Source organism: Tricharina praecox, assembly GCF_024521635.1.
Source record: "Tricharina praecox strain CBS 144465 chromosome Unknown BZA05scaffold_7, whole genome shotgun sequence".
Classification (NCBI taxonomy): Eukaryota; Fungi; Ascomycota; class Pezizomycetes; order Pezizales; family Pyronemataceae; genus Tricharina; species Tricharina praecox.
This window is the reverse complement of record NW_026250409.1, coordinates 669,470-695,632: the sequence shown is the minus strand read 5'-3', so window position 1 is coordinate 695,632 and position 26,163 is coordinate 669,470. Positions and strand designations below refer to the sequence as shown.

Here is a 26,163-nt window from a genome sequence, read left to right as displayed (position 1 = left end):
GGGGGGGGGGGGGGGTTACATTTCGGGCTGTTTTCTGTTCAATTCTGTCATGATATCGTTACCTTTTCATCTTCACACTTTCTGTGTATCTTCAGGCTTCCACTTACCATGGGCTAGCCACACTTGTTTCTTGTCTATTATTAGGGCTTTTCCTTTTTTCCCCTTCTTTTTTTTTTTTTTTTCCCTTCTATATTGGCTTTTCCTTTTCCTTTTTTTATTATCTTCAGCGTCTATTTTGTCCCAGGTAAAAAAAAAACGGACTGTTTGGGGATTTGCCTATCTTTTTTTTCTTTTCTTCTCCTTCTTGTTTGTCTCATACCCATACTAGCTTTTTTTTTTGAAGGTACATACATTATTTTTTAGGGGCACCTTTTTTTTTCTTTCTCTTTTCTCTTTTCTCTTTTGGTTTTGGTTTTTTTTTTCCTTTTCCTTGTGTTTGGGATTGGGGATTGGGGATTGGGGGGATACTTGGTATGGCATATTGGTTTACGATTTATTCAGTCAGGGTCTGGCCGTGGAAAAGAGACAGTGAGAGAGAGAGAGAGAGAGAGAGAGAGAGAGGGAGAGGGAGGTTGTCATAGACCGAGGAGAGGAGAGGAGAGGAGAGGAGAGTGGCAGAGGAGAGCAGAGGAGAGGGGAAGGGGAAGGGATGGGAGATTGTGTGTGCGTTGTTTAATTGTCATTGTACAGACGGAAATCCAAAAATTCGGCTTTGGTGGTTTGATTTGATTGTTTCCTGATTGTTTCCGCAAGACTGCGGCTGCACATGTGAACGAACGCGGGGTTTTGGTTGATGGCGACATCCAACACAAGTACCCTACATGTGGGACTGGAGGTGTTGCGGGATATATAGCCATGCAAAGCCCGGCCGGCAGTGGCTATGCAGCATCCATCCATCACTTGCACCCTCTCTCTCAGCGGTGCACACTAATGCAATTATGCAACGGCCGGGAGGGGGGCCCACTGCTCACTGCCCACTGCTCACAGCTCACAGCTCAGGCGACCAGACCAGACCAGGTGCCGAAACACCTAATACACGGACCCACTGCTCCCGCTCCCGCTCCCGCTCGGCAGCAAGCGGGTTTTCTTTTCTTTCTCTTTCTTGCGAACCCGTCCAGCCCAGCTATCTGGGCTGGTTATGTATGTATGTACATATGATGAGTGTACATATGTGTGTATGATATGCAAGTCCCGCCTCCCGCCTCCCGCGCCGTTGCAGACTTGCAGTCTTGCAGATCACCTGCCTTGTTACCTTGTAGTGTCTCGCAACCGGATACGGTACATACATACATACATAGGGCCGGGGTTTGACACTCGCTTCCGCTTCGCGCCTGGGGTTTCGCGGTGCGGTGCGGATGCATGGCGATCATCCGCCGAGAGAGGGGGGGGGTTGTATATATGGGTAGAGTGCTTTTTAGATTGCCGGGCTTGCATGGTGGATCACTCGGATGTTCCAAAAGTTGTTCATTAAACGCCTAAAATACATGAGTGCCCCGTTTCGCCATAGTCCAGATAGGCTGTATGCGAAATAAACTGAAGATCTCTCTCTCTCTTACATGAGTGCCCCGGGTATCCCGCACCCCTCCTTTTAAAAAGTGTGTACGTAATGTACCGTACCGTATTTACAGCTTATGTTTCTTCTGGCCACTAGCGACCTTCGCGAATTCCGCCTGAGGAATCCCCCTGATGAACCTCTCGACGCCGGTGACGGCCTCGCGCACATTCGCCGCCTCCAGCTCGCGTTCCCAGCCCTCTCGCACCAACTTCTTAACCTGCATCATGCTCTCATGGTTGAGGTGGGGACCAAACGCATCGTCTATATAATCCCTGACATCCTTCGCAAACGTTTCGCGCGGAAACACCTTATTAACGAAGCCGCACTGCAGCAGCTCCTCGCACTGAATCCTCTTACTGAGTATGAGCGCCTCATTGGCCCTGGCAATGCCCATGCGCCGCACAAACATGTAGCTCGCGCCGCCCTCGGCGACGAGCCCCAGCGACGTAAACGGCGTCAGCACGAATGTCTGCGGCGTGGCGTACACGAAGTCGCCGAACGCGACGATCGCCGCCGACAGCCCGACCGCGGGCCCGTTCAGTGCGAAAATCAGTATCTGCGGGTGCGTAAATAACGCCCGTGTAAGGTCGATGTTGTTGGCCGCGAACCGCCGGAACCAGTACCCGCCGCGTCTCGTCGGCTGAGGAGGACGTCGTGGGCGCCGAGGCGTCGGTTGTGGTCGAGGTCACGTCCGCGCCGCTACGGAGGGGGGGGGGGTTAGCGATGTGTGCGTGCGTGCGGGGGGGAGTGGCCTATGTACGCGGAGAAGAAGCGCCCCGTGCCAGTGATTATGGTGATCGATACCTCGGGCATCGCGGCGATCTGCCGCAGCATCGAGCCGAGCGCGAAGTAGCCGTCGAGGTCGAGGGCATTGAGCTTTTCGGGGGAGTTGAGGGTGATGGTGGCGATGTTCTGGTGACGGTTAGCTACTGGTAACTAGAGCTCGGGGGGGTGTCCGGTGTAACTGGGTAGTTGGTACCTTGGTGACGGAGAGCTCGACGGGCGCCATGGTTGCGGTTGTGTGCGGTGGTGGTGGTGCGGTAGTGGTGGTGCAGTGGTGTTGCTACGGATCGATATGGACAGACGGAAGGACGGACGGACGGTTACAGCGAGAAAGAAGAATCTGTGGGGGTCTGGGGAGCTTTAAGACAGCATGCTCCGTTCCTGGTGCCCATCGCCGGCACTGGAGCGGGATACCCGTCGAGCTGGGATGCGGTGCCTCGGCTGGAGCTGATTACCCGTGATATTGTGGCTGTGGTGGCGCATGGAAGCAGCCTGCTAGCCACACGTTGATGCTGATAGGGAGAAAAGTGGGAGTTCAACACTGCTCTGGATTTTGAGATCATAGGCTGCACTCGCAATGGTTGCGCCGTTCGTGGAGCGTAGACACTGGCCTGACGGAGAAGAGGTCATTCATATTCAATCACTCGAGGACCATGTATGAGCATAGGTGACGACAATGAGAGCGATGCTCTCAGCCTTCCCGAGACGGAACCGATCTATACCGAGACGTAGGAACACTGAAGCTTGCAGAATCCCCGTGAAGAAGAAGGACGATTGCAATATACGCGTGAGTAATCGGCTGTACTGGAATCTATGGCAACTGGCGAGGTAGCAATTGCCGCGGCAAGAAACACACCTGACGAGGTAGCTGCTGATGTCGCACCAAACAGAAGACCGACTGGGAGCTGGAAGTCTTACTCCGCTGGGCCGCTACAGAGGCACATATCAAGTAACGATGATTCATAATTCTACCGAGAAGCACTGTGTAGGTAGTGCCCTATACAGACAGTGGAAGACTGCCATGATGCAGGAATACGTCTCTGCGCAAGGGAACAGCGCATTCCTACCCGTGGAACTTGCTGCGCCGGTTCAAACGGTACGCAGCAAGAGGGGGTATTGTAATATATCACTCGCTTTCTGGCCACGAGCTCCTCCAATCCGTCCCTTTCCACCTCTCTGACAGTTCGCTCTTCACGCTCACTACCACCTGCAAGCCGCAGCGTCCTGCACGCGCTGCTAATCCCCGTCCTCGAAAAGCGCTTCTACAAAGACCGCAGTTTCCGCATCACATTCCCACGCGTGCCTTCGATACGCGGCGCCACCAAGTCCACGGACACCGCACTGCATTGGGCCGCATACTATTCCCGAGCGTCGACATGTAGCCGCACGGTTGCTGACAGATTGCCGGTCTTGGGAGCAGCAGAAGGTGTTGGCGCTATGTCTCGCGGTGAATAGTGGAGGTGAAGCGAAGGTGAATTATTTGCTTCGGCATGGCGCAAGGATTCGGTGGCCGTCTAGTTGGAAGACTTCTCCAACAGCGGAGAGTTTGCGTGTATCAGGCGAAGAATATGACGTTGAGTCGTTGGGCGAGGGAGAGTTGAGGAGGACTAAGGGGACGGAGAAGGAGGGCGGTCGACAGGAGGAAGCGATGTGTTGGATAGCATGTGTATATAGTTTTCTTGGTTACAACGACTATCGTACAGATATATTTATACACGAAGACTCGGGGTAGAGAGGTATCTCGCAAAAAACGATAACACCAAAAGATAGACGGTTCTTGTTCATCCCAGTGACACCAGGCCGGATTCTGCAGCTTCCGCTCCGGGGATTGGCACTGGGTCGAAGGGTTTCTCGTGGCGATCATCCTCTTCTTCGCGCTCCTTCTTCTTGCTCTTCTTCTTGGCTCGGTCGTGAGAGCTATTGTTTACTCGGATGGAGGTTACTACGAATACTACTCGGTGTCAGTACATCATCGAGGAAGAGAGAGGGAAGGATGATAGGCATCACAACAAAACGTCCCCCCGCTGAGATACCACCGTCTTTTCGGACGGTCCAAAGGCCAACAACGGATGGCACGGGCTATTAAGATGTCCAATGGGGAGAACTTACAAGCCAGGCATGCAATTGCTATCAATCCCCGTCTGGTTGTCGTCCACCGTAGCTTTTCAATCTCCGACTTGAGATCACTGTTGATCAAGATAGTGATCTTATAATTCAACTCTTGTATCTGCCGCCATCTTATTAGCCTTCCCTCCCTTCCAACATCTCACCTCGCAGTCCGAGACGTACCTTGTTCTCCATAGCCCTCTGCTCCGCCCTGGTAACCATCTTCCGATCATTAAACATGCTACTAAGCTCATCCCTGAGTCCCATAATCTCAGCCAGGAACTTCTGATTCAGCAGATCGAACTCGGTCTGGATCCTCGTCCTCTCACCCCGCAGCTCCTCCACCGCCATATTCTTCGCATTCTGCATTTCGTTCCTCAGCTCCGAGCAAGCAGCCTGGAACAGGTACGTCTCGTTCTCAATGTTTGATTTGCTCACGAGGTTTTCCCTTGCGGCGGTAAGGTTTTTGTCGAGCAGTGCGCGAAGGAGCTTCATAGTTACGATGGATTGCGACTGCGTGAAGCTGCCGGCGGAGAGGCGCTGTACCGAGGTGTACGTGTCGAAGTGGTGGGTATAGTCGCGGGGCGCGAAAGGGCGGTCGGTTTCTGCCAACGATGTCGGCGTCGTCGGCGGTGGGACGGAGGTCTCATCGGTTTTTGGCGCAGCGTCTTCGGCTTTGAGATCGGCGGGGTCGCGCCCGGCGATTTCGAGCATGTCCGCCGTTACATCGTCCCCGGGGCCCCGGACATCGGAGTCGCCTCGGGGCGGCGGAGGTGTAGGCGGCGGGTCAGGGTGGAGCTGTGTCGGCTCTACTGCGGAGCCGTGACGGTATCGTCGCGGTGTTGTGACGATGCTGCGCCGGAGGAACGGGTATAAGAAGGGTAGACGCGGGAGTGACATGTTGTGGAGTGGTGGTGGGATGCGGGTTGGTGGGGTGGTGGGGTGGACGGACAAGTGTTGGATAGACTCATTCGGCTACGTCACTGCTGCCGAGCCGGGCCGGAATGTTTCACGAGCCGGATTAACGTTGGAGTACTACTTCAGTAAGTAAATCTTATATCCCCTCCATCATCGCAGTTTGGATAATCGAGATAGGTATGTTAAGGACCGGATACTTCGTTGTTAAGGGTAGCTTTCCGTTTAAAAACAAAAACTGACCGAGCTTCAATGAGCAACGGCCCGGAAAGGGGATCGGCTTCATTGAATTACATAACCGATCCGAATTGACTATTTCCTCAAGTCCTTTGTTTTGGTCAGTCGCGGAGATAGCTTTTGTACTTTCTTTGTTTACCGCTGCTACCGTGAAGAAATAATCGTAAGTTAAGAGCAGCAGTCGGGGAAGATGGATGAATTGTAACTACAGCACCATGGTACACCGTACACAGAATGGATTCTCCGAAGCCTTCTCCTAAAGCTACATAGCACGTGGAATCAGCTCGCATAACTATCGTTCCGCAAGTTAGTGGGGTGTGCTAGTTAGTAGGTGTCACAAACGCGGGGAGAGCATCAAGCGCAGAGGCAGAGCGGCGAACCAACCATCCCCATCCCACTCCGCTACGAAAACTTCTCCTTAACCATTCACCAAAATGACGACCCCGACCGCCCCCCTCGACGCAACGGTAACCAAAGTTCTCGACCGGGACCGCGCTGACTCTGACGACGAAGACGAGCTTCTCGCCGAGCTCGAGCGTGAAGACAGCGCGCTCGACGGCTTCCGCGAGCGGCGTCTGCAGCAACTCCACGACGAGTTTGCGCGCGCGGCTGCGCACCGCAGCGGTGGCGGCGGAACATATCTCAATGTAGAGGATGAGAAGGCGGTCATGGATATTACCACGTTTGCTTCTCCGCCGCGGTAACGATGGGATTGGGGGCTGATGGCGGCGGGTGTAGAAACAACAAAAACAGCGTCGTCCACTTCTTCCACAGTGATTTCCGGCGGTGTAAGATCCTAGATACACATCTGGAGCTGCTAGCACCGAAGCATCCCGAGTGTCGATTCGTCCGGATTGAGGTGGAGAAGGCTCCGTTCCTGGTGGAGAGGTTGGGCGTGCGTGTGTTGCCTTGTTTGATGTCGTTTATCGACGGGAAACAGGTGGCAAGGATAGAGGGCTTTGAGAGGCTGGGGAATTCGGATTCTTTCAGAACTGTTAGGCTTGAGGAGCTACTGGTGGATGCGGGTGTCCTGGAGAGGGTGAGGTTCGCCGAGGATGGCGGGCTTCTGGGCGACGAGGAGGCGAGGAGGAGGGAGGAGGTCCAGGATGAGGATAGTGGAGATGATTGGGATTAGAGGTGGTAGGAGAGATTGGATGTTCGCCGTTTGACTGACACGAAGGCGGATGGGTGTGGAGGGTAAGTACATTCAAATGAACTGATGGAGGTTTGTTGTTGACGATCGTTAGTAGTCTTGCTTTGCTGTATCTCTGAATCGGCGGCTATGAAACTACGGTTGGGCAGGAATGAAGAGATCACGGTGCGCCATGGCGGAGATGTGTTTGAGAAGCACAACACAACAAGTCCAACCCCATGAATCAAGCACCCTTGTACTGGTACCTCAAATGCTCCAACTCCCCAAAATTCACGGCCTCCATCATCCTCTCCATGCCATACCCCATAACTGCTATCACTGTAACATCCACCTCATCAGCACTCCGTTCATCAATTTCTGTTACAGGGAGCACTTACAAAACGGAAAAACACAAACATATTCCTCGTGGACTCCCGGCCCCTCGCGAATACCGAGCGAGTAAATCTTCGTCCACGTCCAGAAACACAAGAGACAGCTAAAGATGATGTTCCCAGTCTGCAGCCGTGTCCGTCTCTCGTCCCGGTGTCTGAGGTGCCTCGCCGCTGTTACTTCCGGCACGCAGGAAAACGATATCACCAGTGAGCCGAGAAAGAAGACGTTGTTGTTGAGTACCCAGCCGCCCGCCGACCAGTAGAAGTACCATCGGATCACGAAGTACGGAATCGCCGAGGCGGTCAGGAGCCTGAGTGCTTTCTGTGAAAGGAGCTCGGTTACTGGTGGGCCGTGCAATGGGAGCTGAAGATACCTACGCTATAGAATTCGTTGTGTGCTAGGTCTTGTTCTTGTAGCTCTTGGATTAGCTGTTCTTGTGATTGGTCGTCCATATAGACAACATCCTGGTGGTGGCCATCGGCGTCGAGGTCTTTGTAGCTGAAGGCTTGACGGAAATGAACGCCGGTTGAGGGGTCCGAAGGTCTAGCAGCAGCAGAGGAGGAAGAGGACATGTCGACGGTTTGCGTCAGAAGCAAGGTACAGCGTTGGAAGCCGAAAGGGTGTTGAAGCTGAAGGTTGGCAGTGGAAACAAAGAAGTGCATGGATGGAGCTTGCCGCTTGCAGCCCAAAGACTTGGCGGACCACGTGGAAGAGACGGGATGTGTAGAAGTGGAGGTGAAGTTACAGAAAGAAGGATTGAATGAGTTGATTACAATGGGAGCCCAGGACTGTCTTCTCCGGTACTATTGCACTCCTATTCAGAGGAACGTGCCCAGCTATCCTTAGAGATTCCAAGTCACCATTTGGCACCAGTTCCACCACACCAAGCCGGTGCCTTCGCGGCCAAACTGCCCAGAACGGCATAATATATATACAGAAACACACCTTTAGACATCACCGATAAACCATGCTTGGAACCGGGAATGTCTCGCGAGAATATCATCCTTTCCGAATGCTGCATAGCAACCTAGAACAAACCGCTGAAGAGATCGTCGATATCATCAGCCTTCTTCTTCTTCTTCTTTTTCTTTTCTGGTTCCGTCGCGTCCGATTTCCGCTTGACCGCAGTTTTATTATTTTCCTTTGGCGTCTTCTTGACCCTCTCAGCCGGAGCTGAGAGCTCTGATGCCTTCGCCTGTGACTGGGTTCGTATTGGCAGTGATTGGCCTTTTGTTGATGCATCTCCTGGCTTCATTTCAGAGGGAGCTTTCTTTCTCTCCCTGTCCCCATATTCTTTGCCTGTATTATCACTTCCCTCCCGAGATGCCGCTAGCCTGTCGTATTCCGCTCGGTCGATGATTGTCCCACCATCATCGTCTCCACCGGCATACTCCTCTCGCGGGATCACCACACCCAACTCATCCGCCGCATTCTCCTCCTCCAGCGCCAGTACCCTCGCCATAGCCTCCTTCTCCTCTTTCACCTCCTCCCCCGTCGGCCTGACCACCCTCCACACCCTAGCCAACACGCCCATGAGCACCAACCCCAACGTCGCAAAGTTCTTCATCCCCACCACACTCCCGAACGCGTCGTACGCGTTCGGCACCACCACCTTCCGCATAAATCCTAGGCGGTCTTTAAACTTCGCCAGCGCGGAATTCCGGTTCGGCGTAGTCTTTGCGGCCGTGATCGCGTCGTGCTCGGCAAGGAGTTTGCGAAGGTGCCGCCGAAGCGTGCTCAGCCATTGCCACCATTTTAGCAGCCGGTGCTGGTTCTTGTTGCGGTGCGTGAGTAGGTGCAGGAGGTCGCTGTCGTCGCGGAGGAGCTGGAGTTGGACGGGTGTGAGCGGCGATGGAGGTGGCATTTCTTCCTGTTGGCGGCGGTGAGGCCTTCGGGGGAGATGGCAATGATGCCCCGGTAGTGGGGTGTGGACATAGTTAGAGATCTACCTAGTGGCTTGGCCGTGTTAGCTCAAGTGCTACCTAAAAATGTCCCATGCACGCGCACAACATTTCTCTTCCTCTCGTCACTCGCCATCAAGCTCCACCGCCTCCATGAACATTGCCGGCCTCTTACGGCGCCTGGTACGGCTGCCTTTACGCAAGCTCCCACCACGATCCCGGGGGCTAGCCACACTTTCCAACGACCTCAGGTACTGCTTCTATTTCCCAACCGTAGGCCCACTTCTGACGCCCGCCGCAGCAGCACTACACTCCGGGAATTCGACGTAATAGTAATCGGTGGCGGGCACGCCGGGTCGGAAGCGTGCGCAGCGGCCGCACGCACGGGCGCGCGGACGGCACTCGTCACGCCGTCGCATTCGACCATCGGCACATGCTCGTGCAACCCCTCGTTCGGCGGCATCGGGAAGGGCACGATAATCCGCGAGATCGATGCGTTGGACGGCGTGGCGGGCCGGATCGTGGATAAGGCGGGTATTCACTTCCGAGTGTTGAATAAGCGCAAGGGTCCGGCCGTTTGGGGCCCCAGGGCCCAGATCGATAGGATGCTCTATAAAATCCATATGCAGCAAGAGCTGGAGGGGTATCGGAACCTCGAGATTGTCCAGGGGAGTGTGGCCGATATTGTGGTGGATAGGAGTGGCGGGGTGGGTGCGGATGGGCAGGTGGGTGCGATTGAGGGGGTGAGACTGGAGAGTGGCGAGGTCATCAAGACGAAGAACGTGGTTATCACTACTGGCACGTTTTTGGGTGGAGAGATTCATGTGGGGATGAAGGTGTTTCCGTCGGGGAGGATGGGAGAGGCGGCGACGTTTGGGTTGAGCAAATCGCTGAGGGAGGCGGGGTTCATGATGGGACGGCTGAAGACAGGCACTCCGCCACGGCTGGATGGACGGACAATTAACTACGCACCGCTGGAAATACAACCAGGTGATGAACCACCAACACCCTTTTCCTTCCTCAACTCCCGAGTGTCAATCGACGAGCAGCTGCACTGCTGGGGAACGCAGACCACCGAGGCCACGCATGAAATAATCAAAGCGCACCTGCACGAGACCATCCACATCCGCGAGACCGTCAAAGGGCCGCGGTATTGCCCCTCGCTCGAAAGCAAAATCATCCGGTTTGGCCACCGCCAATCCCACCAGATCTGGCTGGAACCCGAAGGTATATCCGACCACGTCGTGTACCCGAATGGCATATCCATGACTGTCCCCCCCGAAGTGCAAGAGCGCGCTCTCCGCACCATCCCCGGCCTCGAAAACGTCACCATGCTCCAGCCCGGTTATGGCGTGGAATACGACTACGTTGACCCGCGCTCGCTGCGCGCCACACTGGAAACAAAACTCCTCAAAGGTCTCTTCCTGGCTGGACAGATCAACGGCACGACGGGCTACGAGGAGGCTGCGGGACAAGGCATAATCGCCGGAATCAATGCCGGCCTTTCAGCCCAAAACAAGCCCTCAATGATCATCTCCCGCGCCGACGCCTACATCGGCATCATGATCGACGACCTCATCACCAAGGGCGTATCCGAGCCGTACCGGATGTTCACGAGCCGTAGCGAGTTCCGGATGAGCGCACGAGCAGACAACGCCGACAAGCGACTGACCGCATTGGGGCGACAACACGGTGCGGTGGGCGACGCGCGCTGGGCCTCCTTCTCAGCTGAATCCAGCACTCTCAACGAGCTGCGCGAAACCCTCGAAAACACGCGCCTCAGCCCGCCAGCGTGGATCCGCCTCGGCTTTCTGATCAAAGACAACACGGAGCGCCGCTCGGCATTCGACATGCTGCGGGTCAAAGACGTTGGCCTGGCACAGCTCGAAGCGGTCATACCCGCGATTAAGAACTATCCCGACGCGATCCGCCGCCGCATAGAGATTGAGGCGGCGTATGCGCCCTACGTCGCCGCTCAGGCTAGCACCGTAAAGGGCTTCTTGAAGGACGAGGGGTTCAAGATCCCTGGCGATATGGAGTACGCCGCTGTCGTCGGATTGAGTACCGAGGAGAGGAGGGCGCTGGAGTTGACGAGACCCGAGAATATTGGCCAGGCGCGCCGCGTGGAGGGTGTCACGCCAAATGGCTGCATACAGTTGCTGCATTATGTTACGAGACGCGCGAAGAAGGAGGCAAAGGAGGTGGTGATGGAGGAGGAGAGACTGAGGAGGGGGCTGCTTGACGTGGGCGTGGACATAGGTCTGGGAGTGGAGAGTGGGAAGGAGACTCTAACTACGGTGGCTGCCTAGACGATGGCGGAGGTCGAGTATTTGTATCATAGGTTGGTGTCATTTTGGAGTGGCGGCGTTATCTATGCTTTGGTACCTAAGTAATCTGGTGTTTTGGAAACTCATAGGGATTGTGCAGGTATCCCTCTTCACCTTTGGAACATTGTTCACTACAGGTAAGGGCCGTGATGTTGGGCAAAACAAGATTAGTCGCGCACATCTCCTACCTATCACTCTGCAAATAACATGGTATCAATGGTTTTACATGCCCATGATCTAAGTACATTAAGAAAGTAATTACCAATCCGACGAAAATCACCGAAAAATCGCAGTCCCTTTTGATCCCTTAAAGCTTAAGCCTAAACTCGGCCGGTGGCCATCATATACTTCTTGAGCAACTCTTTCGCCTCACCGCTGAGCTCATTGTTGATCCAGCCATCCACCCTTCCACCCGTCTTGGTGTTCGCCTCCACCAATTTCTCACCTACGAATCTCCGGGGGTCTACCACATCCGGGAACACGTCGACCGCGCGCTTCTTGCAGGTGTTCAAGCGTGCGAACGAAGCGCCGAAGCTGACGTCGTCGATATCTGCCCCTTGCAGGTCGGCCAGAGGGTCGTCCTTGACAAGTACGGGCGCAAGTTCGAGGATTTTGAGAAGCGCCGTCACCGTACTGGCCCAGGCCGTGTGGTATGGTCCCGCCAAGCCTTCCGAGGAGCCGATCAGCTGTGTCAATCCTGCGACGGCGATCTTGCGGTCGGCTGGTCGGCTGAGCTTCTGTGTGTCGGGAAGCAAGATGGCGGTGTATAGTTGACCGAAGATACCGCTCTGCACGGAGTCGATTGCCCGAATGACAAAGTCGGGGCCGACCTCTTCCTTACCAGAGAGGAAGTGGAAGAGGCGCGCGAACCTCTGTGCCAAGACCTCGGTCTTGGAGCCGTTCAGACGAGTGAGAAGAATGATGAAGATGTCCTTCATGTACGGCTGAAGAGCAGCGCTGGAAAAAAAGGTCAGTGTTGAAACGTCAACCCTGACATCAAGGGACATACGCAGGGAAGTAGGTGAACAGCGACTCCAGAAGGTCAAAGGCTTGGGATTCCGTAATCTTGGATGACACAAGCTTCTGGAAGATACCGAGGATAGGGGTGAGCTGGTTATTTTCGGTGATCACACTCACTCCGCGCGCCATGATCGCCTGAAGTAGGCGGACCAATGCAGGAGAATTGCCTCGCGATTCCCACAAGGCTGGTGTAAGGAGAGGGCCAACGAGGTCCTTGTATCTCTGAGGCAGTGGCGCTTGGGGGTTACTCTCCAAAAGCAACGCAAGAAGTTGGAAGACGTATGGGATGAATTCTAAGAGTCGCGTCAGCGGACTGGTAAATCGACATGGTAGGAAGGTAGAGTAGCCACGAACCAGTAACGTCATTTCCAAGGATGGACATGAATGGGTCGTGCAGGGCGTTCTCCAAGCTCTCGGGATTTGATGGAGCGGCAAACCTTCGGTTCGTCAGAATTACCTCTCCAACTTCGTGATGGAATGGGGACAAACCTGATGATAGCACCCAAGCTCTCGAAGGTGTAGTGGTTGAATCTCGGGTTACTCGGGTTCTTGCTGGTTTCTGCCGTGATCTTCGACAGTTCGGTGAGAACGAATTCCGCAAGTGGACCGGTAGCGTCTCGCGAAACAATCAATATCCTCATGACACAGCGCATTAAGAACTCGTTCTCCGCGATCTTTTCGGGAGTCTCGCCTTGCTCGATCAGTCGGAAAAGGTGAGACAAGATGTTCTTTGCGTGTGGGTTGACATCCTGAGAACTGAACACTGGCACACCCTCGACGGTCATGGCAAGCAGGCGATCGATGGTAACCGCTGTGTAGGTGTAGACCACGTAGTTTTCGGAGGCCATATGGTTGGCAAGCAAGGGGAACGCATCGTGCAGATGAGCCTTGGTCAATTGACTTCTAAAAGTGTACAAGTATTTGATGGCATCAACCTTGAGGATTGGGTGAACAGCGTCGGCCGACGCTACAAGGTCGGCAGCAACATTATTCTGGAAGAATTGAACGACATCCAGGAGCACGTTAGTATGGACAACACCCTTTCGCTCAGTTGATCCCCGAGCCGCAATGGAGGCAAACAGATACAATGCGGTATCCTTTGATTGCCAGTTCTCCACAGGCTTTGCGCTGTACTCCTGGAGATAGTGAGTGATGTACTTCCCCACCACCCCAGTGACCAACTCTTCAAACTGGTCAAGCAACTGGCGGAGGAAATCAGTGGCAGAGCGTCTCCTAGTATCGCTATCTGACCCTTCTAGATCCCTTCGGATGAACTCGATTGGGTCATCTTCGAACAGTTCAATGTCGGAAGGACGTAGAGCCATGTTGGGGAGGACGATCTTCTCCACCACCTGTGTCAAAATGGCTTCCGAGTTGAAGTTCTGCGCGTGTTTAGGCGATCTTGCGACCGCGGTCAGGAAATGCAGAGCATTGCTGACGAGAATGTCGTTTTTGGGCTCAGGGCCTAGCTCCGTGAGAAGTGCCCAAGTAGAATTGACAAAGTTCTGCAGCATGTTGTCAAATACGTCCTCGTATTTCCCAGCGAAAAGTACGAGAAGTTCGCAGATCCCACTCTTTGTTCGTTCGAGTGGCCCAGCTTCATCGTCATCGTCCGTCTCTAGCAACGGATTCTTGTATGTGAGGTATTTGTGGAAGATGTTCATGATGGTTGGAAGGTTCTCCTCGAAGACAGGTGCCAAATCCTGGCAGTTGAGATCGAAAGAGAGTTTCACGACCAAGGTCAGTGTCTGGAAGAGCTCCTTGAGAGCAGCCTTGTTGTTGGCATTTTGGGTGATCAGACCATCGGTATTTTGGAAAACCTCGAGGAATGGAGCAGTAAATCGCTCCAGTACATGGTTGATTTCGGTGAAGAGGTTGTCGGAGCGGAATAGAGGTCGCCACCGCTTGAAGATGGCATGCGCGACCTGGAGGACTCCGTTGTTCACTTTGGGGTTGTCGCGGGTCAATCGCGAAACGAGGTCCTACGAGCGATACCGGAATTAGGCTCCCCATCAACATCGGAATCTTCGAAGAAAACGCACCTCGACAAGTGTGTCCCATCGCTCAAAGAAGTCACTCTCCGCAATGATGCTGACTGCTTCTCCGAGCTGTACCTGGAGATTCGTCGGCACCGAGATCATGAGTCCGATGATCTCGCTCTTGATCGCAATGACGTCGCTCGCCGGCAGCTTGTGTACACCTTCTTCATCCTGATATCAGCGCAGAATCAGCAACCTGCCTCCCAGCAGCCTCGTCGATCGGCTGCTTACCGTCCACGTTCTGCCGATGAAGTTCTTGAAGTAGAGGGCGCCCATGAGGCGAGTGTTCATTTGCGGTGCATCGGACGCAACAAGCTGCAGTAGTTTCAATGCGAATCCAGGCTGGGTTTCGATCGCTCGTAGGTACTTCTCGGCTATTTTTTACATCAAAAAAGATCAGTATCGTCAAAAGCAAATAGCTGCGACAAAGATGAAGCAGAGAAATCGAAAAGAGCTATGATACCCTGTTTGTTCTCCGAAGGAATCAGGGATCTGTTGAGAAGATCTCCAATTTCAGAAACCTCGGTAGTCATGACGGAAGTTGTGGAATGTTGTGGGGATGGTAAGAGGTGTGTTAGATTGTTGGCAGTGAAGTGGGGGGTTTGAAATAGCAATTGCCATGTTGCGTCGCGAGACGCCAAAAGCCTTCGAATTGTTTCCGGGTAACCAACAAAGGCATGGATTGCGCACGTGCTTCGTGCGGTAGCCTTGTCTGGTCTGCCGAGCCCCGAGTGAGTGTTTCTGAGCAAGGTCTAAAAATGCCATTGTAAGTACAACAAAAAGATGTAACGCCTCTGCCCTCTGTGATGCAAGATGCCCTCGCCGGCGCTACACGAGTCATATCGGTTATTGATTACCATAAGCAGTCATTGACTTTGCCATAAAAACGGATTGACTACCATGTGCGCACGCATTGACTTTACCATTAAAATGAATTGACTCGCCACTGAAGAAAAAAAACCAACGAAAGTCAATACCGCACTCCATCGACGGGACCACAACGTAAGAAAATCGTCATAGGGATTTGAGAGCAACTCCTTTGTGGGCTTTAGGGCGTAGCAAGGAAGAGAGCCAGTCTTATCTACTTGCTCCCTTTCTTTCCGTCAGATGGCCGACTGTGCATGCTTACCATTTGTTCGAATAACCAAAGTCCGCACTGCGTTATTTTCTCCCTCACAAGGTTCTGGTGCGTTACTTTATCGTCGCTGCGTCGGCGTGGTAGGTAGTAGAGAGCTTGTTGGTGGAGAGGTGTGGCGCCAGCGAGGGAATATTGCATCACAGAGGGCGACATTCTAGACCTTTGCTCATTTTCTTTCCGGTTGCGCGGTTGAAGGGACATGTGCGGAAAGGGTTTTCACTTCTTCCTCAGACAGGTACTTATGAAGAGTACATGTTCGCATCCACTGGAGAGCTACAGGTATTGTCACCATGCAGAGGCCTTGCTACCAGGCCAATGGTAGTACGGTATCGGCTTCAATTCCAACGACCATGGTGGTTGTCGAAGCACTCGTAGGCTACAACGCCGAGCTTTCTGATCGCAAACGGAGAAGTCACTTGGTCAGTCGGATTGGTATGTACTTCCGAGGGAGTCAAGTCATCAGACCCTCACACGACCAACGGAAACACCCCACCAGTATACCTCATCATGATCCTGAGTCGTCACAGAGGATTTCGAGCCCCAGCTCGTCTAGTTACTGCAAGACTCGAGGTCGGACGGAAAGAAAAGCAAGCACTCTCGGACCTCGAAAGCGGCTGCTTTGTGGACGATAAGTCTGTTCTCATTGATACGCTCTGGGGACGCAATTGCATACGATGCAGATCCGTCATCTTTGCCGTCATCCAGATCTGAGCAGTCACTTCTTCCGTGCTGTATTTTGCTCGTTGCGGGTTGTTGGTCTCACGAGCTGCAAGTGAAGGTCAGCATGCGGAATTTCCTTCGTCACGTGACGCGAAGGCGCATGCGATACGCCTGTCGGTACATCGCTCTACTTCGAGTCCTCATCTCAAGCTCTTCCCATGCCGTCCGTGATCCCGTTGGGCATCGTCATCGCCAGACCCGGAGCTTTTCCTCTGGCCACTCCACATGTTCTGGAACTCAACAGACGCACTCTGGCTCCTGTACGCCCCCACGAATTCCGGCTCGAATTTGACTGCTTGCTGCCTGTGGATAGAGTGCGTCGATGCTGCCTGCAGCATGTCACTCGACTGTCTCCTTCCCCCTCACCAGATCCTGCGCCGTTTCAGGTAGGTAGCTAAAATCTCCCCCGTTTCTGCCCTCTTTTTGCTTTTTTCGTGATCATACCGATATCCACTTCGAACGGAGGGTGTGGGGAAACAGAGGGACGGCCCTGAAGCTTGAGGAATCCACACAAATGTCCCACAGCAGCCTCCGGGCCGGATCTTCAAGGCCGGTCCGGTCAAGCCCCATCTCCGTCCCCATCTCCATTCGCGGCTCCAACCGTGGCCGAGATATAAACGCCCCTCCTCCCAAGGCCGTCACCCGCAACGCAACTAAAGCGGGCTAAACGCCGTGGTAGAATGGTTCCCTGCACGGCGATCACACCGCTTGTCACCCCGCTATCTTCGGATCTTTCCTCCTCCCACGGCTATCATACATAAGAGTACTCTACTCTAGATAGGTAGACTTACACACCGATTACCTACCCATCACCTCACGCGCAGCCCCAAGCACGCATCCATCCACCACCCCCCCCTCCCCCCTCCCCCAAAGGTCATCGTGCAAGCATCCTTCGATCTGCACAGTTCCTGGATCCTACCGAAAAATTACCTGCCTACCTGCCGCGTCTGCCTGCCTCTACCTGTCGGCCCACCTACCTGCTCTCGGCCCACCTACCTGCTCTCTTCTTTGCCGTGCTCCGCTCTATTCCACTGCATCTACTCACTTCGTTACGTTGCTCCAAAAGTCGGAACCGTCACGGTCCCGCCAGCCCAGACAACGCCAGACATCGCGCGGTCTGAGTGTGTGTGGTGTGTGTGGTGCATGTGGTGTGCGTTGCCCGTTGCCGTTGACGTTCGATGCCCGATATATGAATCACCGAACTACTCACCTCCGTCCACGACGCTTTCACAAACACATCCGCCTTCGCCTTCTCCGCCGGGACTCCCGACATATCGACCCACATCCCTCTCACCAACCCAGTAGCAGTAGCAAACCTTGCACCTCGTCCGCTTCCGTGCCCGCTGTCGCCGCCGATCCCGCGACACTCCGCCCCCTCTGACACCCGGCCCCATCACTCTTACTGTTGGCGTTTTGCGCACGGCGATAGCTCGTCCACGCGGGCGCCGCAGGACAGGTCGGTACCCAATATATTTGCTTGCTTAGTGCTTGCTGTCAATTATACCCTTATATTGGCGAATTATTATCCCAGCACCGTTGACGTTATCGTCTTGTTGTTTCACTCAATCATCATCATCATCATCATCGCACACACACTCCCATACCCCAACACTTTTTTTTTCTCCCCCCGTTCACACCGTTCACAGCGCTTCGTTCGAGAAGGGCACTTATTGGCTACGTCCCAGGTGGCCTGTTATATCACCGCTCCAAAGCTTTTTTTTTGCTTTCAGACAACACCATCTGGGGCCCGGCAAACTTGAAGAATCTTTGTTTGACACTTTGAACGATCCCAAGACCTGTCTCCCCGCTGACGTCCCACTACCAGCCCTAGATGACTCCAACCCTTACGCCTGTCGATCCCCCACCTCAAGAACCGAAAGCGCAATCTGGCCTCGCAAACGTGTTTCGAAATCTAGGTCTCAGGAATCGCTCAGGCTTCTCGATCCCGTCCACCCCCGTAACACCGTCCTCCAGCAATGCCAACCGCTCCGCGTCCCAATTCGAGTACTTCGCCGAGCCTTCGGAGGAGAAAGGGCAGGGGGAGCTGTTGGACCGGCTACGTAAGGATAAACCGCTGCAGGACCGAGTGGTGGCTGCCGAGCTCGTGAGGACCTCCGTTACGGACTTGCCTTCACCCATTGTTAGCGAGATATGGCACATTGCGCAGGATCTGGTGGAAGACGATAACTCCGTGGAGGCTCGTCAGGCGGGCTTCAAACTCATGACGGCATGCCTGAAGGCTCTAAACGACCCCTCCGCACTCGATCGGCTACGGTACTATCGTACCATTGCCCTGCATGAGAGGATCGAAGATTTCGACGATCAGTTGCAAGCGATGCTGGTGCTCACCTCCGGCGGCCGGAACCTGGCGTCGTTCGAGAGGGAGATTGGGGGCTTGCTCTCAAAGTGGCTAAAAGTTTTATTTCAGGAGGCCGGCAGAGCCCGTAAGCTCCGCCAGCGGGAAGGAGGTTCGACGGATACGATATCTGGGGCCGAATTCTGCTTGAAGGAATTATTCAAGTTTGTGACGGACATAATCAAGTTCAACTTTCAGACCTTTGAAGAACGCGAAATCAGCCAATTGTTGTCAGACATATTGTTCATCTCAAGAAAAACAACCAACAAGAAGGACATTGAGTGTGCCATCGCCTTTATCGAGACGCTGATCACGTACGGTTACATCCCGCCCGATTCGCTTCGCCCGTGCATTGAGATCTTGTGCGGCACGTATTCTACCATCCGCGACCTCGCCGATGACACCTGGAACGCAGTGAGCAACCTGTGCAAGAGCCACATGGCGCACAAGTGTGTCCTCACTTTGCTGGAAATTTCCCGGAAGTCCAAGAGAAGCAGTTCTGCACCTAATATGAACACTCTCCGTGGTGCAATCTGGTTTTTGGAGAAGCTCCTCTTGGAGAACGGAGAGAATGGCTTGCCGAAGCTTCAGGTTTCGATCGTCATGGTGGCCTTCAGGGATGCGCTTTCGAGAGACATTCCACGCTTGGATATGAGCATATGCGGGGCAATTGGGCGTGTTCTGGCTAGGCGCGACATCGTTTCACAGATCTCGTTTGATGAGTGGGCGATTCCTCTCGAAGTATTGGTACACGTCTCCCGGCGCACCACCGAGCGTGCGGACGGAGTCTCCCTCGTACGGCTGGGCATCCCGAACGTCCCCAAGGCGAAACAACAAGACAAGGAAGTCAACACCGCCATCTCGCAGACGCTTTTCACCATCATAAATCAATTGGAAGAGGCGTGCCGGCAGCCTGACTTCACCCAAGTGGAAGGAGTGGTGCAGTTTTTTCTTGACGTTTACGGTCACATTCCGGACTCTGCGGCGGAATTCGTCCTCAATTACTATGCGTCGGAGCACCTCTGTTACCCTTCGTGTGCAGAGTGGTTGGAGAACTCGCGTCGCCTGGTGGACGTCTTTTTCCGGACAAGAAAACGGCCTTCGGAATTGCGCGTCCAAGTACTCTCCCTTATCACAGATGTATATGAAACGATCCGAGGAGTTTGCGAAGAATCGCTCCTCCATAAGCTAGTTTTCGTAGCTTTCAATGACTTCCGGACCGAAACCGATCCGCGGGTACTCGAGGTGCTGGTCAAGATCATTGTAGACGTGGCTGCCGATAGCAATCTCGAAATGTTCCATCAGCTGGCGCGCATTCTCATCGAATACTTGCGACTAGACCAAAACTCTGGCCTTTCACCCGGTGGTGTGCTTTCCGATATCGATCGCTCGTCTGTGCGGCCATCGTTGGGTGGTTCTCATCACTCCCATGGCTCGCTCGTCAACATCGTCGTCCGCGGTTTGGTCAAGTTGTTTATCCGCAACATGAACACGGACGCATTGAAGGCTGTGCCGGTGTATGAAGAGCTGGTCAAAATCGCTGGGTCCGCGGATTGCGAGGATGACGCCAGGTTGACCGCAATGAAGTTGCTATTCCGCCTACGCGCCGACTCCGAGAACCGTGTTTTCCTAACGGATAGCACCGAGTCGGACTACCTGGCCGGGGTTCTTAATAGGATTCACGAAGCCATGGAGCCGCTTTCGGCCCTCTCCAGCCCCAAAGACGACGATACCTCTTCTTCATCCCGTTCGAATCGGAGCAATTCGGTATCCCAGACACTTTCGCTTCGGCATTCGAGCAGCAGGGGCCTGTCGGAACGGCACGATAAGAATAAGCGGCGCGCCCCCTTGTGGAGTTATCCGGAGACACGGCCTCTGCCAGACAAGGCGGAGCGGGTCGCAAGTCCGGTTCTGCAGACTTTCTACGACCCGAGCTCGGACTCTCCTCCGCAAGAAGGACCAACTTTGGACCCGAAGATCTGCATGAGGGTTGCCCGTTGGTTGGAGCAGGTCATTCCCATCGTCCAACAAGGATGCGACTGGGAGATCTACAGCTATGTTCTGTGCCATCTTCCTTCGCAATTGGCCAATAAGACCATGTTTAGGAACTGCAAGGCTCATGTCACATTCCTCCGGAACTTGGTCTGCGATCAGCTTCACACGAACCGACTTCCCGACACGGATCTCCCATCCGACGTTAAGAGGGCGGATATTGCAGTGTCTCTGATCCATCTTCTCACAGTGCTCATCAGCTACCGCCAGCACTTTGCGAAGAACGAAACTGAAGGGATCGTGAAGGCATTCCAGCTCGGGCTTCATTCGTGGAACAGGACCGCTAAGCCTTGCATTCACGCTCTGGCTCTATGCTGCTACGAATTGCCCGGCTCGACCAGCAAGTTTCTCTCTGGAATCCTAACCAAATTGTCACAAATCATCACGTCACCGGTGGTGAGCGTGCATATCCTTGAATTCCTGTCTGCGCTCGCAAAGTTACCTTCGCTCTACAGCAATTTCACCGAACCGGACTTTCGGAATATCTTTGGTATCGCATTTCGGTACATTCAACACGCCAAGGAGACTGCGACCCAACGATCTAGCTTCCACGCTCGGGCAGCCTCCCGTGAAACACACGACCAGCTGCCGGCGGAACAGTCAGATCTCCCGCAATATGTTCTGACGCTTGCCTACAACGTGCTTACGACATGGTTCCTCTCTTTACGACTATCCGAGAGACCGAAATATGTTTCGTGGATCGTGCGGGGCCTGGTCCTTCACGATCATTCGAATCATTTGGACGAGCAGAGCGAGGCGTGCATCGATATGCTGCAACGGTTCACGTATTCTAAGCGAGACCTCAAGCCGCCGAACAAGTTGAAGAGCCCTGGCATCGTGACCAAGAACTGGGTGAATGGAATGACTATTCTTTCCATCCAGATGCAACCCGAGTCTGGGATGTCGAGGATCACAATACGAAGACCGGTAGGTCTGCTCTGCGAGGAAGGATGTATGTTGTTTCACCCACTGACTTGTGCTTAGGCGGGAACGTCTTATTACTCTCTGAAACCAGACTCTCCGGATGCGAGGAACGCATTGTTGCAACATGTCGATGTTGACGACGATCTGAAGGAAAACGAGCCTGACGAGTTTGATGCCACGAAATTGCTACCTAGTCACCTGCTGCTGCAGTTCGCGGGAGGCACCGCTCTCACAGAACAAAGGCCGATTTTGCTTCCCGACGACGACAAAACTACCCGTGCGATTGAAGTGTTTGATCGGATACCTATCGTGGATTTCCACAAGATTGGTGTCATTTATGTCGGCGCCGGGCAAACCGATGAGAAGGAGATATTGGCGAACGCCATGGGCTCGCCTGACTACACCGACTTTGTGGATGGATTGGGCGATTTGGTGAAGCTAAAGGGTACTGACCTGAACACTGGAGGCCTGGACCGCGAGGAGGATTTCGACGGCGAATTCGCATACTTTTGGCGCGATCGCACCACGGAGATCGTTTTCCATATCACCACGATGATGCCCACACGTGTAGAAGATGTCTTCTGCACCGGCAAGAAACGGCACATCGGCAACGATTTCGTAAATATCATTTTTAACAATTCGGGTCTTCCATGGCGCTTCGGCACGATTCCGAGCCAGTTCAACTTCGTCAGCATCGTTATCTCGCCAGAAGCACGGTCCGGCTTCGTGTCATCGAGGCTCTCGACTGGTAGGCTGGGGGATGCGTTCTATCGAGTCCAAGTGTGCTGCAGAGATGGATTCACGGATATCTCGCCTGCGCAGGAACCAAAGATGGTCTCCGCCAAGAGCCTTGCCTCCTTCGTCCGGAATATCGCTCTTAATGCAAGCGTGTATTCTCATGTCTTTAACGAGGGAGGACGCGAGCACATCTCGAATCCGCGCCACCGGCTCCGCAGCATCAAGCTGCTGCGCGAGCGCGTTGGTGCCCCGCCAAACATGTTTGGATCCTTCGCCAGGGCCGCCAGTCCTATGCGCCAGACTAGCGCCACCAACCGCAGGGTCTCCGCCATGAGCACGCAGACGGTGTCGACGGAACACTCCCTCCGCAGCGCGACTACGCTCAACGGCGATATTGATAAGGACTCGGAGACGGAGGACTTGCTGATGAATCTTGATTTCAGTCGGTACACTTAATTGGTCTGGTATCGTATGGTTTGGGGAGGGGTGAGATATCCTATTCGAGACACATACACATTATACTTCTTCTTCTTCTTGTCCTTCTTGTCCCTTCTTGTCCCTTCTTGTGATTGTTTCAACATTCTGTAACATTTCATGCGTGTGTTGTGCTGTGTTGTGTGGTGTTGTGTTTTGCCTCAAAAAAAAGCGGTCTGTTTGTTTAGGGGGTTTGCTTGCTTGGGCTTTGGGCTTTTCGAAATGCATTGATCGGTTGGCTGGATTGGAGTTTTATTTTTTTCGTATTTATATATATTTTATTTTGTGTCTATATATGTGTGTGTGTGTGTGTGTGTGTGTGTGTGTTTGTATGGTAGGATGGTAGGATGGTAGGATGGGAATAGGGAATAGGGAATAGGTACTTCACTTGCTTGCCACCACTGGTTGTGCTGGATTGGACGGAATTGGGGGAATTGGGGGAATTGGGGGAATTGGGGAATACGTGAGTATGTGCTGTGCAAGTGGAGGTGGAAGTGCTTTTGCGATCGATCTGGTGGATTTTTTCTTATCAAAAGTTTGGTGGTTCTCTTCTTCTTCTTCTTTTTCTCAGGACTCGGGACTCGGGACTCGGGAGGTGCTCGGGAGGTGCTTGTCCGTACGCAAGTATCTACATAGACTGGTGATTTTTTATAGGTGTAGATTGAGATTGATATGACGCCAATGGCTGGACAAAGGGATGGCGGGACGGAGGGATGGCAGGTGGGGGAAGGGTGGGGATGGTTTGTAGGACTGTTCTGTTTTGCGAACCGGATTGAGAATTGGATGTACGCTGGAGCTGAAGCATGCGGATGGAAAGTATGCTCGTTCATGTCATGTTGTGTCACTCGGATTTTGAGCCGTGATGAAACAAACAAAAATGTCCCTGGATTGTTGAGTCATGAGCGGATGACGACAGCATGGCCATGGAGGAGAGGTCGAAACTGTTTGCGGACTTCGGCTTCGGGGGCTTCAGATAGCGACTTACGCGTTCACGGTTGAAGGTCCATGATAATTATCATCAACCCCCCGTTTCCCTCTCCCTTTGCACTGGGGCTTTTTTTTCCGCCAAGAATGTCGAGTGAGTGCAGACGCGTGGATACTCTGGATAGTACCAGTACTCATGAACCGTGAACCGTGGAGGAAGTCTAGGCTGGTGAAACTGGGCACTGGACGCGTAGGACTGTGTTCTGACTCCTTTTACCGCGCGGTTGGTGGATGCAACCTGGGTGGGGGGGGTTTCTTGTAAAGGGCAAAGGGCAAAGGGCTGGTTCGACGCGTGGGCTGGAGAGCAGGAGGGAGTCATCGACTCGTGGCCGCGGGCCGGTACGCGGGAAAAGTGCGGATCTGTCACCTATGTACTCGTCTGATGGAGGAACGGCATGGCATGTAGTACGACCAGACGGTGTAAGGTCGCCCTGGAGTCTGGACGCCTGAATGATATACGGTACGGTGGTCGTGAGCTGCGCATACACATCAAGACCGGTCGGGACTCGGAAATGGCTGGACGGTACCTAATAGCGATCCTACCTACCTATTCTAACTAATGGTGAGCGTTGCCCTTGATCGGAAATTGTATCTCGCGCTCGAGCACAAACATCTCCTGTGTAGATACTCTAAAGAGTACGAATACGAAATACGAAATAGGTACGAAATACGAATGTTTGCGCGCCTAGAATAGTACCGTATCTACAGGGTCGGAATGACAGGCGGGCCATGCGCAGTTGGCTGCGGAGATGATTTCTTATTTTTCTTCCGCTTCAGACCTGTACTCTATGAAGCACTGATGAGATGACGAGACGTATTTATCAATGAAAGGAACGGAGTAAAGCAGAGTATCATACATGTTGAAAAAGAGCATAACTCTACATATGACAGTAGTTATGGTTGCAATTGTCGTCTCGTCTCACGGATTGGACACTACCATGCGTAGCGTATCGTTGCTTCCACGTGCATCCACAGCCTTCTCGTGCATTCTGACGTCGATTTACTACTAGCAGTACATACTAGAGTACTTCAACCCCACCATCAGCACTCGAACGACCAAACCACCACCACGACGAACGAAACGAAACGATTTTACGTAGCAACACTCCAATACTCACACACTCGCACACACACATACACACACACACGAATCGCTACAATGTCAAACCTCGGCAACCTCCTCAGCTGGGGCATCGAGAACAGCGACCCCACAGCGGCGCCGACCGAACGCAAAACCCAACTCGTGCATCCCCTCCGACAGCGTCCCTTTCTACCGCTAACCTTTTCTTAGAACCCAGCACTCGTCGCGGAGCTCTTCGGCATGCGCCAAAAGTCTGACGCGGACCTGATGAAGGAGGCGATGGCGGCGATCCTCGACCCAGAGCTAGACCTCGAGAACAAAGAGATCGCATTCGACAACTTCGAGCTGATGGTTGAGCAGCTGGACAACGCGAACAACATTGAGAACCTCGCGCTGTGGCCGCCGCTGATCTCGCTGCTTGGGTCGCCGGAGCAGAAGCTGCGGTTCATGGCGGCGTGGTGCTGCGGCACCGCCGTCCAGAACAACGTCAAGAGCCAGGAGGCGTTCCTGAGCCATGGCGGCGTCCAGAAGCTCGTCGATATCGTCCTAAAGGATCCCGCGGAGGACGTCAGGAAGAAGGCGTGCTATGCCCTTAGCAGTGCCGTCAGGAATATGCAGGAGTCGCTGAAGATCGCGCTGGATCTGCTGCCTGAGGAGGTGGTCGGGGCTGGCGGCAGCAAGTTGGATGCCGATGATATGGAGGGCATCGATGCGTTGATGAAAACGCTGCGCGAGCGCGCGGCGAAGGTTATTAGCCAGTAGTTGGTCGGTGGCGCTTCTCTTTTGTTCTTTTGCTGTTTTGGGTATAAAAGTTCGGGTGTTTGTGGGGTTTCTTTCTTCTTGGGGTTCTGCGGATAATTAGAAGCATCATCAACATCATTATCACCGTCAGTGAGAATATCGTCCTGTGGTATCGTTCCGTGTTGACCTGGAGCTTAAAAACAAGTGTTCTCGTTGATGTGTAGGACGGCAGAGAGAGAGATCTTCCTGTTTTATTTCGCATGCAGCCTATCTAGACTATGGTGAACCGTCACACTCCTTTCCTGCCCACTCTGGCCGGCCAGGGGGTGTAGGACGGCAGAAGGTCTTGTTCTTGCCTTTGGGCTTGGAGACCGAGGATTCGATTTCTGGCCCACATCCTCGTCCCATATCGATCACCCTCCATCTAGAGTCAAGAAAAGAATCACAGCAGTCAAGACACGAAGCACGACACGGAGTACCGGTACATCAACCAATTTTAGTGCTGATGAACGCCAGCCCAGACTTCACCGGGAGGATAATGGAGCCG

At 53.6% G+C, this 26,163-nt stretch overlaps 10 protein-coding genes across 10 annotated transcripts; 5 read left to right on the top strand and 5 right to left on the bottom strand.

The window, feature by feature from the left end:
- Window positions 1–13: 13 nt before the first annotated feature.
- On the top strand, window positions 14–452 carry BZA05DRAFT_249021 (uncharacterized protein). Its single transcript, XM_051480011.1, has one exon. It carries the CDS (start codon window positions 50–52, stop codon window positions 326–328), a length of 279 nt encoding a protein of 92 aa, XP_051341197.1. The 5' UTR covers window positions 14–49; the 3' UTR covers window positions 329–452.
- Window positions 453–1,462: 1,010 nt separating this feature from the next.
- BZA05DRAFT_392427 (ClpP/crotonase-like domain-containing protein) lies at window positions 1,463–2,987 on the bottom strand. Its single transcript, XM_051483102.1, has 4 exons — window positions 2,535–2,987; window positions 2,316–2,467; window positions 2,179–2,254; window positions 1,463–2,111 (listed from the first exon to the last, which is right to left on the bottom strand). Exons 1-4 carry the CDS (start codon window positions 2,562–2,564, stop codon window positions 1,623–1,625), a joined length of 747 nt encoding a protein of 248 aa, XP_051341196.1. The 5' UTR covers window positions 2,565–2,987; the 3' UTR covers window positions 1,463–1,622.
- A 1,000-nt stretch (window positions 2,988–3,987) lies between these two features.
- On the bottom strand, window positions 3,988–5,436 carry BZA05DRAFT_392425 (uncharacterized protein). Its single transcript, XM_051483101.1, has 3 exons — window positions 4,628–5,436; window positions 4,448–4,565; window positions 3,988–4,289 (listed from the first exon to the last, which is right to left on the bottom strand). The coding sequence occupies exons 1-3, from the start codon at window positions 5,342–5,344 to the stop codon at window positions 4,120–4,122; spliced, it is 1,005 nt and encodes a 334-aa protein (XP_051341195.1). The 5' UTR covers window positions 5,345–5,436; the 3' UTR covers window positions 3,988–4,119.
- Window positions 5,437–5,915: 479 nt separating this feature from the next.
- On the top strand, window positions 5,916–7,149 carry BZA05DRAFT_392422 (thioredoxin-like protein). Its single transcript, XM_051483100.1, has 3 exons — window positions 5,916–6,278; window positions 6,335–6,793; window positions 6,847–7,149. Exons 1-2 carry the CDS (start codon window positions 6,031–6,033, stop codon window positions 6,729–6,731), a joined length of 645 nt encoding a protein of 214 aa, XP_051341194.1. The 5' UTR covers window positions 5,916–6,030; the 3' UTR covers window positions 6,732–6,793; window positions 6,847–7,149.
- On the bottom strand, window positions 6,973–7,693 carry BZA05DRAFT_443395 (uncharacterized protein; the record flags this gene model as incomplete). Its single annotated transcript, XM_051486841.1, has 3 exons — window positions 6,973–7,067; window positions 7,127–7,442; window positions 7,499–7,693. 3 exons carry the CDS (start codon window positions 7,691–7,693, stop codon window positions 6,973–6,975), a joined length of 606 nt encoding a protein of 201 aa, XP_051341193.1.
- A 272-nt stretch (window positions 7,694–7,965) lies between these two features.
- On the bottom strand, window positions 7,966–9,054 carry BZA05DRAFT_248982 (uncharacterized protein). The gene is made up of 2 exons (XM_051480010.1): window positions 8,638–9,054; window positions 7,966–8,604 (listed from the first exon to the last, which is right to left on the bottom strand). The coding sequence occupies exons 1-2, from the start codon at window positions 8,983–8,985 to the stop codon at window positions 8,149–8,151; spliced, it is 804 nt and encodes a 267-aa protein (XP_051341192.1). The 5' UTR covers window positions 8,986–9,054; the 3' UTR covers window positions 7,966–8,148.
- Window positions 9,055–9,402: 348 nt separating this feature from the next.
- Window positions 9,403–11,519, top strand: BZA05DRAFT_392419 (tRNA uridine 5-carboxymethylaminomethyl modification enzyme gidA). Its single transcript, XM_051483099.1, has one exon. The coding sequence runs from the start codon at window positions 9,628–9,630 to the stop codon at window positions 11,329–11,331; it is 1,704 nt and encodes a 567-aa protein (XP_051341191.1). The 5' UTR covers window positions 9,403–9,627; the 3' UTR covers window positions 11,332–11,519.
- BZA05DRAFT_248925 (Cse1-domain-containing protein) lies at window positions 11,501–15,215 on the bottom strand. Its single transcript, XM_051480009.1, has 7 exons — window positions 14,872–15,215; window positions 14,640–14,782; window positions 14,412–14,579; window positions 12,859–14,351; window positions 12,724–12,806; window positions 12,359–12,662; window positions 11,501–12,306 (listed from the first exon to the last, which is right to left on the bottom strand). Exons 1-7 carry the CDS (start codon window positions 14,939–14,941, stop codon window positions 11,670–11,672), a joined length of 2,898 nt encoding a protein of 965 aa, XP_051341190.1. The 5' UTR covers window positions 14,942–15,215; the 3' UTR covers window positions 11,501–11,669.
- A 2,609-nt stretch (window positions 15,216–17,824) lies between these two features.
- On the top strand, window positions 17,825–22,940 carry BZA05DRAFT_248843 (uncharacterized protein). Its single transcript, XM_051480008.1, has 2 exons — window positions 17,825–21,601; window positions 21,659–22,940. The coding sequence occupies exons 1-2, from the start codon at window positions 18,098–18,100 to the stop codon at window positions 22,790–22,792; spliced, it is 4,638 nt and encodes a 1,545-aa protein (XP_051341189.1). The 5' UTR covers window positions 17,825–18,097; the 3' UTR covers window positions 22,793–22,940.
- Window positions 22,941–24,654: 1,714 nt separating this feature from the next.
- On the top strand, window positions 24,655–25,835 carry BZA05DRAFT_248834 (nucleotide exchange factor Fes1-domain-containing protein). The gene is made up of 2 exons (XM_051480007.1): window positions 24,655–25,037; window positions 25,086–25,835. Exons 1-2 carry the CDS (start codon window positions 24,954–24,956, stop codon window positions 25,635–25,637), a joined length of 636 nt encoding a protein of 211 aa, XP_051341188.1. The 5' UTR covers window positions 24,655–24,953; the 3' UTR covers window positions 25,638–25,835.
- Window positions 25,836–26,163: the final 328 nt, after the last annotated feature.

What these genes read in the sequence shown, in the direction of transcription:
- BZA05DRAFT_249021 (XM_051480011.1), top strand. Translation starts at nt 50, where the DNA reads ATGATATCGTTACCTTTTCATCTTCACACTTTCTGTGTATCTTCAGGC.
- BZA05DRAFT_392427 (XM_051483102.1), bottom strand. Translation starts at nt 2,564, where the DNA reads ATGGCGCCCGTCGAGCTCTCCGTCACCAAG. An exon ending in ACGGGGCGCTTCTTCTCCGC is followed by an intron (nt 2,255 to 2,315) that starts GTACATAGGCCA and finishes CCCCCTCCGTAG; the next exon opens with CGGCGCGGACGTGACCTCGA. An exon ending in CAGCCGACGAGACGCGGCGG is followed by an intron (nt 2,112 to 2,178) that starts GTACTGGTTCCG and finishes ACGCACCCGCAG; the next exon opens with ATACTGATTTTCGCACTGAA.
- BZA05DRAFT_248982 (XM_051480010.1), bottom strand. Translation starts at nt 8,985, where the DNA reads ATGCCACCTCCATCGCCGCTCACACCCGTCCAACTCCAGCTCCTCCGC. An exon ending in TCATGGGCGTGTTGGCTAGG is followed by an intron (nt 8,605 to 8,637) that starts GTGTGGAGGGTG and finishes ACGGGGGAGGAG; the next exon opens with GTGAAAGAGGAGAAGGAGGC.
- BZA05DRAFT_248843 (XM_051480008.1), top strand. Translation starts at nt 18,098, where the DNA reads ATGACTCCAACCCTTACGCCTGTCGATCCCCCACCTCAAGAACCGAAA. An exon ending in GGATCACAATACGAAGACCG is followed by an intron (nt 21,602 to 21,658) that starts GTAGGTCTGCTC and finishes ACTTGTGCTTAG; the next exon opens with GCGGGAACGTCTTATTACTC.
- BZA05DRAFT_392422 (XM_051483100.1), top strand. Translation starts at nt 6,031, where the DNA reads ATGACGACCCCGACCGCCCCCCTCGACGCAACGGTAACCAAAGTTCTC. An exon ending in GCGGTCATGGATATTACCAC is followed by an intron (nt 6,279 to 6,334) that starts GTTTGCTTCTCC and finishes CGGCGGGTGTAG; the next exon opens with AAACAACAAAAACAGCGTCG.
- BZA05DRAFT_392419 (XM_051483099.1), top strand. Translation starts at nt 9,628, where the DNA reads ATGCTCTATAAAATCCATATGCAGCAAGAGCTGGAGGGGTATCGGAAC.
- BZA05DRAFT_248925 (XM_051480009.1), bottom strand. Translation starts at nt 14,941, where the DNA reads ATGACTACCGAGGTTTCTGAAATTGGAGATCTTCTCAACAGATCCCTG. An exon ending in TCCTTCGGAGAACAAACAGG is followed by an intron (nt 14,783 to 14,871) that starts GTATCATAGCTC and finishes TGTAAAAAATAG; the next exon opens with CCGAGAAGTACCTACGAGCG. An exon ending in AGCTTGGGTGCTATCATCAG is followed by an intron (nt 12,807 to 12,858) that starts GTTTGTCCCCAT and finishes GACGAACCGAAG; the next exon opens with GTTTGCCGCTCCATCAAATC.
- BZA05DRAFT_392425 (XM_051483101.1), bottom strand. Translation starts at nt 5,344, where the DNA reads ATGTCACTCCCGCGTCTACCCTTCTTATACCCGTTCCTCCGGCGCAGC. An exon ending in AGAGGGCTATGGAGAACAAG is followed by an intron (nt 4,566 to 4,627) that starts GTACGTCTCGGA and finishes AGATGGCGGCAG; the next exon opens with ATACAAGAGTTGAATTATAA. An exon ending in AGCAATTGCATGCCTGGCTT is followed by an intron (nt 4,290 to 4,447) that starts GTAAGTTCTCCC and finishes GACACCGAGTAG; the next exon opens with TATTCGTAGTAACCTCCATC.
- BZA05DRAFT_248834 (XM_051480007.1), top strand. Translation starts at nt 24,954, where the DNA reads ATGTCAAACCTCGGCAACCTCCTCAGCTGGGGCATCGAGAACAGCGAC. An exon ending in CCGAACGCAAAACCCAACTC is followed by an intron (nt 25,038 to 25,085) that starts GTGCATCCCCTC and finishes ACCTTTTCTTAG; the next exon opens with AACCCAGCACTCGTCGCGGA.